The 15,645-nt window shown below is 46.3% G+C and overlaps 1 protein-coding gene and 1 long non-coding RNA gene across 8 annotated transcripts; one reads left to right on the top strand and one right to left on the bottom strand.

Moving 5' to 3' along the window:
- Positions 1-908: 908 nt before the first annotated feature.
- LOC120648343 (putative multidrug resistance protein) lies at positions 909-10,854 on the bottom strand. Its single transcript, XM_039925091.1, has 6 exons — positions 10,360-10,854; positions 10,172-10,226; positions 9,424-10,060; positions 8,796-9,336; positions 2,731-3,618; positions 909-2,657 (listed from the first exon to the last, which is right to left on the bottom strand). The coding sequence occupies exons 1-6, from the start codon at positions 10,600-10,602 to the stop codon at positions 1,287-1,289; spliced, it is 3,735 nt and encodes a 1,244-aa protein (XP_039781025.1). The 5' UTR covers positions 10,603-10,854; the 3' UTR covers positions 909-1,286.
- Positions 3,496-7,721, top strand: LOC120648348. 7 transcript variants are annotated; one of them, XR_005664928.1, is made up of 6 exons: positions 3,496-3,637; positions 3,902-4,019; positions 4,683-4,969; positions 5,491-5,876; positions 5,992-6,624; positions 7,449-7,721. It is a non-coding gene; the product is annotated as an uncharacterized LOC120648348 (long non-coding RNA). The 7 variants fall into 7 exon arrangements; XR_005664924.1 differs by having other exon boundaries at positions 3,902-4,969; XR_005664927.1 differs by having other exon boundaries at positions 3,618-4,969; positions 5,992-6,196; positions 6,315-6,624.
- Positions 10,855-15,645: the final 4,791 nt, after the last annotated feature.

The following is a 15,645-nucleotide window of genomic DNA, read 5'->3' on the forward strand; positions in this document are numbered from 1 at the left end:
ATCTCCCTTTCCCCGTGCCAATCTCCAGCCCACACGCTCGCCTCCGCCTCGGCCGCCGCCGCCGCCGCCGCGCGTCCGACGACCCGACCGGCGCCACCGCGGCACCAGGAAGCCGGTCGGCCACCCCTATGTCGCTTCGCTTCGACCAGGTGATACACTGATACCACCACCATTTTCTACTACGCTGAAATTTTGGATGTATCATAGCTAGAGATCCTCCGCCCCCCCCCCCCCCCCCCTCCCTCCCTTACGTCTTACGAGTGAATCCAAAGCAGAATCACCCTTCGGCAGCCCACCAGTTCCTGAAGTTAGGTGCACCATTTTTTTGGTCGTGTGGTTCGGCTTCTGACTGTTATGAAATGCCAATTATAATCTTCACAGTTGCAAATACTATTGTTGGGCATGCCTCCAATTTGATCATATCTGTTGAAATGTGTACTGAAATACTTGTACAGTTGTTTTTTGCCCACACGAGGGGACCACGCCCGAATGTTGTCAATTCAGGAAAGCAACGAAATTACAAGGTTTATGAATATGTTAAACTTGCGCGTACAGCCAAATCAACGAATGTGTACTGAAGTAATGGTACATTTGTGGGTGGGAATTCAGGAGTGCTACATCAGTTGAGTCTTTTGCTGATGCTTTTAATCAGGCTTCCCAGCTGAGCAGCACTTCCTGTTGTGGAGCTCAGAAATTGCAGTGTTGAACATGTTTTTGGTGCGAATCCTGTTTAACTTAACTCATCCTAAATGGTTCACCGAGAAGCTTTAAGCTGAAACTTGGAAAGATAGCTCGTACTATATTAACCGTTTCCTGTGGTTCTTTTTTTTTTTTGTCTCTGTTCTGCTACTTGTCATATTGGATCATGGAGTTTGGAATTTACTAATCTGCGTGGTTTAGAAGAAAGATGAAAATGAAATTTAACATAATAATTTCAAATACACAAGTCAAAGAAGAATAAGATGCAACAAAAATCTAATGTACATCTTATCTCAGATTCCCTGGCCATTGCACCATTACAATACATGTCCAACTGTTACATCAAGAAGGTATAAGCTTGACACTCTTCTGTGTACTGATAGAACAATGGGAAGAAAAATAACCCACTGTCACCGGAATTTTAATTGTCTGCTGAACCTTCTTGCCGGTCATCAACACCAACAACAAAATCTTGTAGTCCCAAGCAAGTTGGAGTGAGCCAACCATTTCTTGCAGGTTGATGAAAATGGTTTTCATCTGAATGGGCTGCACATATGGAAGTAATTCTATGTTGTCATGCAAAAGCCTCAACGCTGATTTCCTCCTTGTTGCAAACTGACCAATCCGAAGTATGTTCCAGAGGTACCCTTGGCCATTAGGGATGCATGTGTGCCCTTCTCCACAACAATTCCCTTCTCAAGCACAGTGATCTGGTCACAGTTCTGGATTGTGCTGAGCCTGTGCGCCACCACAATGCTTGTCCTGCCAACCATCACTCGGTCTAATGCCTCTTGTACCACCTTCTCAGACTGGCTGTCCAGTGCACTTGTTGCTTCATCCAGTAGCAGTATTGCAGGGTTCTTCAGGATGGCACGTGCAATTGCAATGCGTTGTTTCTGACCTCCTGAAAGCTGAACACCCCTCTCACCGCACCATGTCTCGTATCCATCCTTGAGGTTGCTAATAAAGTCATGTGCATTCGCAGACCTTGCAGCATTCTCAATTTCTGCTTCAGTTGCTGTTTCTGTGCCATACACAATATTTTCTCTTATTGTACCTGCAAATAGTGTTGGTTCCTGGCTGACCAATCCAATGTGACGCCTCAGGGCTCTGAGATTGTATGTTTTGATGTCTCTACCATCAATCTTCACTACCCCCCGAAGTGGGTCATAGAACCTCTCTATAAGCCCAATGATTGTCGACTTGCCAGAACCACTTTGCCCAACAAGGGCTGTTGACTTGCCTGGCTGGATGCTCAAGGAGAACCCTTTGAAGATAATCACATCTGGCCTTGAAGGGTAAGCAAAGTCTACTCCTCTAATGTCAACCTCACCTTTTAGTTTCTCTGGCTTGTACCCCTCAGGGTTGTCAGGGTCGATTTCAGTTTCTCTGTCAAGAACAGCAAACACTGAAGCGACTGCATCGGCACCCTTAGCAAGGTCTGTAGTCATGCTACCTGCATCTGCAATCACACGCCCTGTGCTTACTAGAATCATGAAGGTTTGGAAGAGTGCCTTGGCAGATATGTGATGCTCATCCATAAGCCTGCCACCATACCAGAAGTCGAGGGCCCATGTGCATGTCATAAGGCTCATGGAGGTGCCAAGGCCGAGTCCTGCAAACCATGACTGTCTGATGCTTTCCTTGCGTGGCCCATCCTGTGCTTGGTCAAAGAGGCGTAGGATGCGGTCCTGGGATGAGAAAGCAGTGATGGTGCGGAGATTGGATACAGCCTCAGCTGCTAGCTTGCTACTTTCAGATTGTGCCTGTATTGATTTCTTGGACATGCTCTTTAGTAAGACGCGGCGTGCGTAAAAGCAAATAATGATAAGGGGTTGAACTGCTATCATGACAAGGGCCAAACGCCAAGCTATCACCAGGCCCATGGTGCAGGCTATGAGAACTGCAGAAACTGTCTGGATCACCAGAGCCATTCGATCACCCACAAGTGACCTCACCTGCAAAAAAAAAAGTGTCAGGTATTATTTTTTAAAAATACTCATAAGCATTAACTTTTGTTTGTATACTTACAACGTTGGCGTCCTTGGCAAGCTGTGAGCATATGGCACCACTGGAGTTCTCATCACGGTCAAACCACCCAATCTCAAAAGTAAGGATTTTTGCAAGCATCTGTTCTCTGACTCTCTTGGTGAGGTATTCCCCCATGGCACCGAAGTTGTAATGTTGCCCAATATTGATCAAGAATGATAGCACTGCTAGACCAACAAAGATGAGCGCATAGGTCCTTGTTTTGTCCTTGATCTCATTATGGTCTGTCAAGAAGTAGACTGAGATCATGCTTCCCATGGCAAATGCATATGCAGGCTGTATGCCTCCAAATACAATAGCACTGAAGCTTCCCATCAGAGCCTGCTTCCACTCTGGTGCATTAAGCATCAGTAACCTTCTGAATGATGGGACTGGAAGCTTCGGCTTGTCGGTACTATTATCATTTTCTGCATCACCCATCGACCGTCCTGAGCTTGACCTGCTAGCTGCAGAGAACCTCCTGCTCATGCTGTGGCTGCTAGATTGCCCTGCAGCAGATGTACTTCCAGTTCCACCAACCTCATTAGTTTCCCTTGAATCCCTGGTCTGCTGAAGGCGGACAAGAGATGTGTAGAGGCCAGTCTCATTGGCAATGAGCTCATCATGGGAGCCCAGCTCCTTGACCTCACCATACTGCATCACAGCAATCATGTCAGCATTCCGGATTGTGGAGAGCCGATGTGCAATGACAATAGTTGTCCGACCCACGGAGGCCAGGTCAAGTGCCTCTTGCACAACACGCTCTGACTCTGTGTCCAATGCGCTTGTGGCTTCATCAAGGAGGAGGATCTTAGGTGACTTAAGGATAGCTCTGGCAATAGCAATCCTTTGCTTCTGACCTCCAGACATTTGGACACCACGCTCACCCACCTGTTTTATTTGAAACATGGTGAGTAACTGAGTATCAGGGTGCGAACAACAACTTGTATTTCATAGAAGGGAGCATTCTAGTCCCATGGTTCTTGATTTACAGTGTCAACAGATTTATACTGAACTTGTACGTATACCTATCTGTCATTTCTACTGAAAAAAACATAATTCAATATGGTTTGGTAGAGGATTAAAGTTAAATTCGTTATACTAACTGTTGTTTGATGGCCCTCATTTTTCCATTTCACAACTTATTTAGCAATGAAAATCAACATGTGTGTAGAGTCTATCAGATGACATGCTGCTTGTTGGCATCCTTCTAGTGACGCAGACATGTAGGAATGGACCTTTCTTAATTCTACAGCTAGCTTCTCTTGAGCATTCTAGCTCAACATTCTACTGTAAGTCTGTATTAAAAGGTTTATTCTGTTCTTCTGTCCACACAAATTTACTTCCCTATGTAAGTTGCCTAGAAAACTTAGTACAGAACCTGCCATTGGCAGGCAAAGTCTTTGTTTGCAGTGGGTGAAACATTAGTCTTAGTTAATAATTGAACGAATAGGAATATAGGATAAACATGATGTATGCATGTTTGATTGTTTGAAGTTATCATTCTACCCTTAAATCACCAACTGAGATGGTTATAATTCAGTATCAGATTGCCCATCTTAATAGTGAGATGGAGCATTCAGGAAGACATGCTAGATTTCCTTATTCTCATTGTGCACATGTTAAAAATTGTTGTATCTAAACATAGTTGGCAATATTATTGAGGACACTACACTGCGTCCCTCCAATTGATGTTTTGTCCTCTCGGACCTTAAATCCCACACTTTCATGTAAAGTTATATTATGTTACCCCAATAAGGTTGCTTTTGTAACTGATTGAAGCTAATTCTCAGTGGCAAACATATTCACCACTGATGGGAATACACATCGGATCAAAATTGTGGCTGTGATTTCTCAGTATATATTAGTGCTCATATTTTACTTCTAAAGTGGTTCTGTTGTTGTTCTGAATAAGTGATACACAACGGTTCTGCTTTTTTTTTAAAAAAAAACAGATAATTCGTCCCTTCTCCCATATGGATATTGATGAAGTCAGGTTGTAAGATTACTAACAAGTAATGTTCCTGAAAGAAAACAAGGTTTCGTCCAAGTCAGGTGTTCATTTTGTAGATACATTATTCTATTCTTTGAGTTAACTCATCCTATCTTTGTTCTTAGTTGATCTCCACTAAGGTCACTCTCAATCATGTGACTCATAGTTTCATACAAGTTGTTCCAGGCCGACAATAGTTGTAGATGAGTGCAGATAATGATCATTTCTGAAGCAAACTGATATGATAAGGTGAGTTGAAGGCAAGCGCAAATCTTCAGGACTTTTCTTTGATGTCTATCCATATATATAATTGAAAATGATGTTTAGTTATCCATTAAGTAACATTAATGTCACAATTACAAGGATATAAATTTGTCTTTTCAGATTGAAAATCCCGTTTATCTTTCAAATGTGCACTTAATTGTTTATATTATTTCAATTGACTATTATATTGTTTCATGCCGTGTATTTATTCCCCTTAATTAAACCAATGCTAAACTGAGGACCGAACACAGCCATTAATGAAATAAGTTGTTCTCTTATTTATATGGATGTTAATATGAAATACTGTTATAGTTACCCTAAACATGTTACAGTAAAAGTCTATTAGTCCCTTCTCTAATTCGATATTTATAGATGCTACTTGTGCATTATTTATAGGAAATTAAACCGTGTTCGGTTGATAATTATCCATGGTTTATCAGTGCTGGTTGTTGGTACTGCTTAACTGTAGGTGCAGTGCTAAAATTTAACTGTTTCCCATTATCTAGGACTCTTTTCCTGTGGCTTCACATGAGTGCATGAACAATGGAAATGAAAGTTCAGTTGCAATGTTGGCCCTTCATTGTTGTCAAACTCACAATAATACAGGTATGAAGTGGTGAAATACCAACTGTGAAGATATTTTGAGTGCCTATCAGGTCATCGTGTTAGAGTTTTGCCCACATCAAAGACTAGTAGACTATTGTCCCCTGATTATGGATGTGCCACGGCAGGTTGGCACACAGTAGAATATGCTAGTGGTGGGGATATGGCCAGGAAAGAAACATCTCAGGTTTACATGCTTGCCACTAAGTCCGATATCATTCGAGGGATCTTCCATTGGGACATGGCATCTTCACAAAGTGCTACGTTGGGATATTTGCAGACTGCGAAAGTACGTCTTTTTTTTCCCTTTTGTAATAGTATCTTTAAAATAACAGTTTGCTATGGTGGCAACAGACTGGATTAAAGATCCTTTCCTGAATCATTTCAGTTTTCTCTTTTTACAGACTAACCTTCATGGTGGAAGCACTTGCCACTACCCAGACATACTAGCAGGGGCACTTTCTACTGTCAATCTCTGCCCGATTGTATTTGCTGTCATAATTATTAGTGCGTGACAGGGCCTCGGTAAAATCCTGTTCGCTGGGAAAGATGGCACACCCAAAACTGTTGGCTGGCAAGCCTTTTCCAGGTTACTAGATTTGCAAAAAGGTTCTGGGCTGCTTGCCTTCTGCGCCCACCGACCACAGAGGCACACGCCCTGAGTGGTGGGCCAGCTGTTTTTCCATTCCCAATTTGGGGTCACCACTCACTCTTCTATGGTTCCTAGGTCCCACTCCCACCATGAGCAATCTGGCAAAGCATGTGCTCTGATCCCTCCATATTTCAAAAGGGTCACAATGAAGTGGTGCGCATGACAGCCTTAGAAATACTGGCACGGCTGCTAGGAGTACAGAGTTCAACTACTAGTCTCCAGTGGAAAGGTGTACAACAGAGTATTATACAGTTCAGAATGCCTGGTCAGCCTAATGAAATTTCTAGTTGGTATGTGGATGTATGAAGAAGGAATCATGCTGATACCACAGCAAGGACAATTACACCATAACTTGTTCATTCCAAGGCAATGCGCTAGATTTCAGGTATTTCTGTGACTTCCTAGATTTTATCGTAGTTTTATTTTCTTCTATACTGTTATTCATCGTCCTGTTCATCAGTTCGAGAAAATCAGGTACCGGACCGCACCGAACCCAGTTGAGACCGTCATCCTGGGTGCGTGAGCGGGTTGGATTGGAACGGTTTCAAACCCGGACATATTTGCACAGAGTAGATGGTCTGCGGTTTCGACCCGTTGAACCGGTTGAAACCTGCCTTCTTCCTGCGTCCTTCGCCAGCCACGCGTATCACAGCCTGCGAGGCTGCGACTGCGAGTGGCTCCCTGCTTGCTAGCACGGTGGCGAGCGGTGCGCACGTGCTAGCGTGGAGTGGCCATATTGCTGGTGCCTATAGCTAGCTGCAGGTTATCCATATTCATTAGGAGCTTCAGTGCATTGCATGCTTGCCTGTTGGCGGTAGTCTCTCGTGTGCGGGGTCGAGCGCGTCTTGTAAAGCGAACTGCTGCCGGTGAAACCAGCTGCCCAAACCAACCCAACATATTAATTAAGCCGTTACAAACCCGTCCAAATCCAGCCCGCACCGGACCATCATAATTATCTTGGTTTGGGTTGGAAATAAACCAGAAACCATTAAAACCGAACCATGAACAGGGTGGGTTATTCATTCAAGATATATGATGTAACGACACAATGGTGCACCTAGGTTGCACCTTCAACCTGTGTGTTTCATTGGATGTCAATTGTCAAGCTTAATCATAGCTTCCATTTCCTGACTTAATGGTTTGGTTCCCCACTCTTCAGTGCTGTTTACCCACTTTGCTTTTGCGTATTGAACTCTTCTTCCATTTCAGGAGGGCATGCCTTTCAGGAGCCCTAATACTAGAGTTGTATATACTCTTACTGGAAGCTACCAAGCTGGGAATCCTTGGATTATTCTTAATCTACCTGGACGCCTGGACCAGTTACATGCGAGTGCTCCTATTTCTAGTCGTCCCTATTCCTCCAGACAGGCCAGACACCTGTAGAACTTTTATTTGATGTTGGTGACTGAATGCTACTTTATTCAACCATGTACTATCTAACCCATTACTGGCACTATCAAAATCATGGATTTGTTCAGGTGATTATTTCTTCTGTGATGGTTCTACAATTTATATGAGTATGGATTTCGTATTTTCCTGGGAACACAGTGCAGACAAGGAAACTTTTCTTCGTGCGCACTGCAGGGGCAGGCAGGACCCATGTCCTTTTTTTTTTGATAGTCAGGACCCATGTCCTTGGCCAGCGATGCGGCGCCTAGCGAGCCCAGCAGCTATAGCTAGCAAACACTAGGAGGCCGATAACCAGATGGAGTAGTGGACTAGGTAGTGTTGCTTCCAGATAAGGGGGAACACTGTAGTACTCTAGAAACAAAAGCTGTTGCTTCCAAAACCAACCTTTGCTCCCAGCCTAACTTTTTTCTAAGATTTCTGTTATTTTATAACAATTAAAGGTGCCTTTGAATCATCAACAAAAGATGCACGATTCACCAGAAATCTAAAGTATTTGAGTTAGTGATGAGTTGTAATCCCGCAGGCACATGCTATGGCCACCTAACCGCGTTGAAATATTTGAAGTTTTAAGGGCAAAGTTTTACTATGGCCAAACTGCTAACTGCTGGAGTAGTTGTTGAAGCAGTTTGGCCTCCTTTTCCTTCCCCCAGTTTTCAAATGTGGGAGCTCTTGATTTGTTTCTCTGTCCTTTGTGTTGTTTTCCCAAATGGTTTGCTTTTGCCTAACGTTCCCAGAGATTATAATTTAGAAAAGCCAAAAAGGGGAAAGAATATCATGATTACTCTTTTCACTAAAATTTTGCAAGACTCTGTACGGCATGTAGAGGACCTAATAAGCACATCAGTACTATACTCAAAACAAATTTATCTGGGGGCATCAAAACAAATTTATCTGGGGGCATCAAATTCCATGCCCCAAATAAGCATTTTACTACTAGCTAGTGTGCACGAAAAGTAAGCACAATTTCTTTTGGAGGAAAGAAATTTGAAAGTGACTTGTTTTAGATGAACTTGACAGTTACTTGCAATTTGCAAAGGTAAGAAAAGCGTACTGGATCAAGCAACCGCATGCAGCATTTTCGAGTGCATCTGCCAATAATTGCTTATAATTAGTTTGGCAAGAGAACCAGGAGAGAAATTTGTTTACCTGCGTGTGGTAGCCCTGCGGCAGCTGGGAGATGAAGTTGTGGGCGTTGGCCGCCTTGGCCGCGGCGACGACCTCCTCCTCCGTCGCGTCCTCCTTGCCGAACAGGATGTTCTCCCTGATGGAGGTGGCGAACAGCGCCGGCTCCTGGCTGACGAGCCCCATCTGCGCGCGCAGCCACTGGAGCCGCAGCCGGCGGATGTCGACGCCGTCCAGGCTCACCTCGCCGGCGGCCGGGTCGTAGAACCGCTCGAGCAGCGCGATCACGGTGGACTTGCCGGAGCCGCTGCCGCCCACCAGCGCCACCGTGCGGCCCGCCGGGACGCGCAGGTTGAAGCTCGCGAAGATCGGGGTCTCCGGGCGCGACGGGTAGCAGAACTCGACGTTCCTGAATTCCACCTCGCCGGCGACGTTGGGCAGCTCCTCGCCGGCGCTGCTCTCGGAGTCGATCTTGGGCACCCTCCGGATCACCTGCTGGACCCGCTCCGCCGCCGAGCTCGCCTCCGAGAAGTACTTGACGTTGGACAGCCCCGACCCCAGAGCTCTGTTCCGTTAATGGCGTCATCGTTAATTCGTTATCCATTCCATTGCATATAACAAACAGGTAGCAGAGATTATATTATATACGTACAGGCCGCCGACGACAATGGCGGCGGAGACGGCGAAGACGGTGCCGCCCTTGTAGCCGTGGTACATGACGAGGCGGCTGCCGTACCAGACGTTGAAGGCCCAGATGGCGAAGGTGATGCCGTTGCTGCCGATGGCGACCCCCTTGGCGAGCCCCTGCTTGATCCCGAGCCGCACCGACTCCTCGAGCGCGGCCGAGAAGCTGGCCATGGTGGCCCGCTCCGCCACGAACGAGTAGACGGTGCGCACGGAGGAGACGGCCTGCTCGGCGATGGCGCCCGGGCGCGTGTACTGCTCCCTGATCCGGCGCGCGAGGCCGATGAGGGCGCGGCCGTACATGAAGCCCGGGATGATGAGCAGCAGCACGGACGGGAGCGCCACCAGCGCGAGCCGCCACAGCAGCGCGAACCCGACGGCGTAGCTGCCGGCGAACATGGAGCAGTTCATCACGAAGTTGGGCACCTTCTCGCCCAGCACGTCCTGCACGACCAGGCTGTCGTTGGAGACGCTGGTGATCACCTCCGATGTGGAGCCGGCGTTCAGGTCGAAGTACTCCACGTCCTGCCGGAGCACCGCCCGCAGGTACCGCGCCCGCATCCGCGACGCCTGCCGCTCCGCCGTGCGCGCCCAGCAGTAGCCCTCTGCATTCATAGATAGATCATAGATCGATCAGCATCAGCTAGCAAGCAGTGCTGCGGCGGCGGCGGCAGCATTGGCATTCATAGAGGGCGGGGCGGCAGGCTCACGCTCACCTAGGAACGCCACCACCCAGTTGCCGAGCGCCAGGAAGAGGAGGTTCCGCGCGTTCTGGTGGAAGCCGAGAGATGGAGAGGAAACGTCAGCGACGGCGTCGACATTGATTATTGGCTATGATAGGATCAACGGAGGCGATCGAGGGAGACGACGTGCTGTGTAAATCATAATTCTGCTTCCTAGCTACCTCGTTGATCTTGGAGCTGAACTGCTGGAGGGCGTCCGGGCCGCTGCCGAGGTCGTTGAAGATGCGGCTGGTGATGAGGAGCATGACGGGCGTGGACAGGCCGTCGCCCATGGCGCCCACCAGGCCGAGCACCATGAGCGCCACGTCCGTCGCGTCCGCGTGCATGAACACCGACGCGAACGACCGCAGCGCCGGCGCCGCCTTCTTCTTGGCCGCCTCCGGCGGCCCGTCCTTCTTACCCATGTCGATCGGCCGGCGCCGATCGAGGTCGTCGCTCAGCTGTGGCACCGGGAGCTAGCTCGCCGCGCCGCCGTGTCCTGCCCGTGACCTTGACTTTAGGGAGTTGTGAATTGCGATGGCAATTATATGAGGGCCGGGCCGGGCAGGGATTGACTTGGCGCACGGCTCTTGTGGCCAAAGCAGGCTACCTTAGCTTGGCCTCCTTTTCAGGCCGTTTAGAAGGTAGCCTCTGACTGAACCTCTGGGGAAGAGGAGGAGAGAGGGCCAGGCCTCTTATATAGGGTCGCAGTAGGAGCATGCGCCCATCAAGCAAGCACTTCTCCTAGCTAATTGCTGCTAGGAGTGGTCATTAGTCGAGAAGATTCAGCTCTGCGTGCTTGCTTTGTCTCGGGGCCGTATTCTTTCTGCGTACCAACACCAATTCGCTCCAGCAGTATTTTTCTCTCATAGCAAATCAGCACCAGCCACCAGTCACAGTCAGCCGAACAGAGCCATGTATTGGGCCCAACAGCCAGGTATTGGACCCAACAATGAAAAACTAATTTTATTTGAATTACTTTATTTTCGGACTCTCTGAGATTTTAGTATAGATAATCTAAGAGTAAGGCCGAACTCTTATCTTATATAACTTTAAGCTAAAAATATATAGATGTCAAATTGGATTGTGAACAAAGCACTAGGATCATGATGTGTTACCATCCCTACACACAATGCAATTATATTTTTTTCTTGGAACATAGCGCAAAGCTGCTCATGCACACGAGCGACTAGAGTGGCAGATCTTAAAATTGATGAAGGCGTAGTAGAAGTATCGACAGGTTGTATGTCATTTGACATGAAAAAGAATAATTACGAGCGAACCTAACTGACCGAGCCACGTCTAGTTTGCGATCATATAAAAATGTGTTGTAAAGCATACGAGAATAATTGACAACCATAGCTTTGGTTGGGAGCGTGATGAGTGTGGTGGTAATTCTATAGGACACAGATAATGCGCGACAGGTCGTGCGGAGATAGAGCGCGCGACCCCTTCCACAGCATGTCTTCCACTTATCTGTCTGTTGTTCCTGTCTGTACGCCCCAACCCCCTCTACCTCGCGTGGTTTTTTTTAATTTTCAACTTGTTCAAAAAAAATATTTATCCCCTTTATATGATCTCCGTTTTGAATACCGATTGCACCGTTGAGTTCTACGTGATGAGACGAACAAAACTAGATCATATTTGCATATATTTTGAAGACATTTGGCACTAGTAGCAACTTATATGTAATTTTGAGTTTGATATCATTGAAGGAGTTGCTATAATATACAAATATAAGTTGCTACACATATAAGGTAACAATTCCCAAAAAAATATTTATAAGTTGTCGTAAAAACAAAATTGCCACAAAAAGCATAACTTGTTATATGCATAAGTTGTTCTAAAAATAGAATCTGTCATATACATGAGTAGTGGGCTTTTGGGGTACCCACAGCCGGGTGGCGGAACGCACCCGCCTATTCCCTGAGGGAAAGTACTCGGGAAAGTGCTGAGCGATTATGCTAATCTAGCTTGGGGGCAAGAACACAATAGCACTCGGGTTTAGAGTGGTTCGGGCCGCCGGAGCGTAATATCCTACGTCCACTGTGAGGTGTATTGCTCTTGGTATGAATGAGTCTATCCTCTGCCCCGCCCGGCCTTCTCTCTAGCGAGCGTCTCCCTTTTATAGACCAAGGGGACGCATACACAGGCGTTACGTGGATGTATAGTATACTGCGCAGAAAACTTCAATGAAGCTACCGCGATTGAGAATCTCTTCTCGGATACGCTTCATCGCCCTCTAGACCCTCCGACCGAGGGGAGTCTGTATTTGTCCCATCGGCAAGGCGCCCGTTGGGGCAATGTAGCTTGCTGCATAGTCTGTCGAGGCTACCGTGTAGGCGTCATAATGGGCGAAGCCGAACCGTCGTATCCAACTGGCATAGTAGACTGACATACGCGGCGTGGGCAGCGCCAGCGACTGCACTGCGCGCCTTGGTAACACGCGACCAACAGTGCTACCTGGCAAAAGCCGTCTCGGGCTCTGCTGTGGCAGGGCGCACTTCCGCCTACCGCATTGAATGCGGTAGGTAGGTGAGTCTTCCAGTGGAAGCCACGCGACCACGCGCGCGTCCATGCGCCTGTGGACACGTGGCGGCTCCGGACCAGCCCCAGGCGGGGTGTCGGTTCCACCCCGCTGAGGGGTCCGGATAGTATATGGGGGTCCGGGACCCGGCGGGGGTCCGGTACTCCCTGGGAGGTCCGGGGGCCAGCTGTTTTGGCTGAGGACTACCTCCTCCGGGACGCGTGGCGTCACCGGACCCTTCCCAAGCGGGGAGCGGGTCCGGGGGCGTTTGCCGGGAGAGTAGGGCTCCGGACCACAGGGGTTCGGCTGCTCGGCCGTCAGGGCGTAGTTAAGGATAACTACGAGACTCTTGCCTAGACACAGCAAGAGGGGGTACCCCAGTCCTGGGGTACCGACATGCACATATAAGATATAAATACTACACACAAAATTTATCATACACTCATACATATAAGTTGACACAAAACAAAAGTTGTTACTACAATAAACCAAAATACACATAAGTTGCTATAGAAAAAGAACAAATTGCCACATAAGTTACTACCATTTCACAAATATCGTCAAAACATATGCAAGTGGGGTCTAGTTTTGTTCGTCTCGTCGCACAGAGCACAACGATATAATCGGTTCTCCAAATAGAGATAACATGGAGTAGATAAAATATTTTTATGAACAAACATTATTCAAACAAAAACATGTATGCATAGGGAGGGAGGGGGAGTACGTGAGGGACACATGGGCCATGTGCACATAAAGCTTTGATACGCAAGGAAAGGCCGACGGCCTGTTGGGTTGAAGGGTCGCGCCGTAGCGCTCCAGCGCGACCGATCGTCGATTAGCTTTTTCCAATTCTATATGCCAATGTAGTCGTCCTTCCGGGGAGAAAAATAACTGACTTTTATATTAGGCACGTGGGAGAAGTAAGATTTGGATTGCTTAACTAAAAGTGTGATGGTCAAATGTGTTGCCTCAAAGGAAGGTAGACAAAGTTGAAGTCGAGGCTTGAGGGATACAGGAGATTGGTTAGGCCAGTCTCAATAGAGATTTTATGGAGAGTTTTATGAAATTACATATTATCAATTTTGCTGACATGATAAGGAAAAAAGGAATAGAACTTCATGAGATGTGAAGAGAGTTTTATCACTATAAAACTCATCCGACACAGTTATGTAATTCTAAATCTAAATCACTGTACATAAAACTCTCACCGAAACTCACGTTAACTGCATGCCAGCTTCCTGGTTCCTACTTGGATCCCTCGCGTTCAGTGTCATTAACTATCATGCATGCGTGATCCCCGAATGAGCCAACTATCTAGTGTGTCCCCGATCCGTGGGTCCCAGTCCCACAGTACCATAGGACGCCATTCATCCACACTATCAATCATTCAAGTTAGAAGTTGGCAGCACCCTCTTCGTCTTAACGAAAAACATGCTTACCCACACGCGGTCGTGAAAAAAGAAGTCGACAGCACCGTTTACATGTTTGAGGAGCACCCTAAGTGGACAATTCTTTTTTCACAAAAGGACCAAAACTAGTCAAAGATTGTAGATTGCCACTTAATCTCCGTCGTTGAAATGGTGGTTTGTTTAATTAGCGGCAGACAGGGACTGGTACGCATGCAGGAATGTGGAGCCACGACATAACTAAATTGACACGTGTCTCGACATCAGAAACCATCCTGTTCTGCCCTAAAAAAAACCATTCTGTTCATACTACCAGCCACTCCCTCTGTTCTAAATTATAAGTCATTCCAAAAATCTTGAAAAATCAAAAAAATTCAAATTTGACCAAATTTATATGATAAGATAATAACATTTATGATACCAATTAAATATCATTAGATTCTTTGTTAGCTATATTTCCATAGTGCACCTATTTGATGTCATAAATCTTTATATTTCTCTCTATAATTTTGGTTAAACTTTGAGATGATTTGACTCTCCAAAATTCTTGGAATGACTTATAATTAGGAACGGAGGGAGTAGTTTTCTTGGGTTGGCACCGAATTCCGATTGTATATATTAATAGAATCGTTAAAGACAAGAATGAACTGAAGAGAAGTTTCTGTTAATACAAATTTCTATTAATACGAGTCGGCGGATTATTTGATAAGTTTCTTTTGTAATACTAACTACTCAGTTACAATTCTAATAGAAAACTAATACTTCCATTCGTAAATATAAAAATGTTCTAGTTTTATCTTGAGTTGGATTCTTGATCAAAATTATGAAATCTATTTTGACAATGCATTTATTTAAAATAACAAATCGTAACTAGCAAAGTGCTCATGCGTTTCTACGGGTAATATAAATTTTACCCAGATCTACATAAGATTATCAATTTTAGACCTACATAAGATCACAAAGTTTATGCTCTGTCACTCCGTGTACAAGCTTTGTTGTGACTGCGCGAGGTGTTGATTGTCCGGTTCCGATTGGGATTCAAATTGATTTGCTAGGGTTCAAATTAGAATTCCGATTGATTATTCAGATTCCAATTAGGATTCTAATTGAAGGACCAAAGAATCATTGATTGCTTTAGAAATAATGGAGATAGAGATATATTTGATCAAAATTAGAAAAATATGACTTGGAACACGACTAGAACATCTTATGTATTTCAAAACGGTAAGAGTACGCAGGAAGTAACGGTTGACTTGGGGATGCACAGGGGCCGCATCCAAGACGTCACTAGTGACGACTGTGCTCCGCTGTGCCACGGCTCTCATGATCCTCTGATTCCTCTCCTCGGGGCGTGCAGAAGAAGAGGAGATGAATGCGACGCATGCCAATAGGCTGAAGTCACCGGCCGGCTCAGATCTGAATTGAAGCTCGGCAAGCCACACACGCGTCTGAAACTCTGAATCGATGTCGTTAGCTGCAGGACCATTCTGACCTACCCATGCACAGATTGTTAGTTTAAACAATCCTTGTAACTG

Source organism: Panicum virgatum, chromosome 1K, assembly GCF_016808335.1.
Source record: "Panicum virgatum strain AP13 chromosome 1K, P.virgatum_v5, whole genome shotgun sequence".
Taxonomy (NCBI): domain Eukaryota; kingdom Viridiplantae; phylum Streptophyta; class Magnoliopsida; order Poales; family Poaceae; genus Panicum; species Panicum virgatum.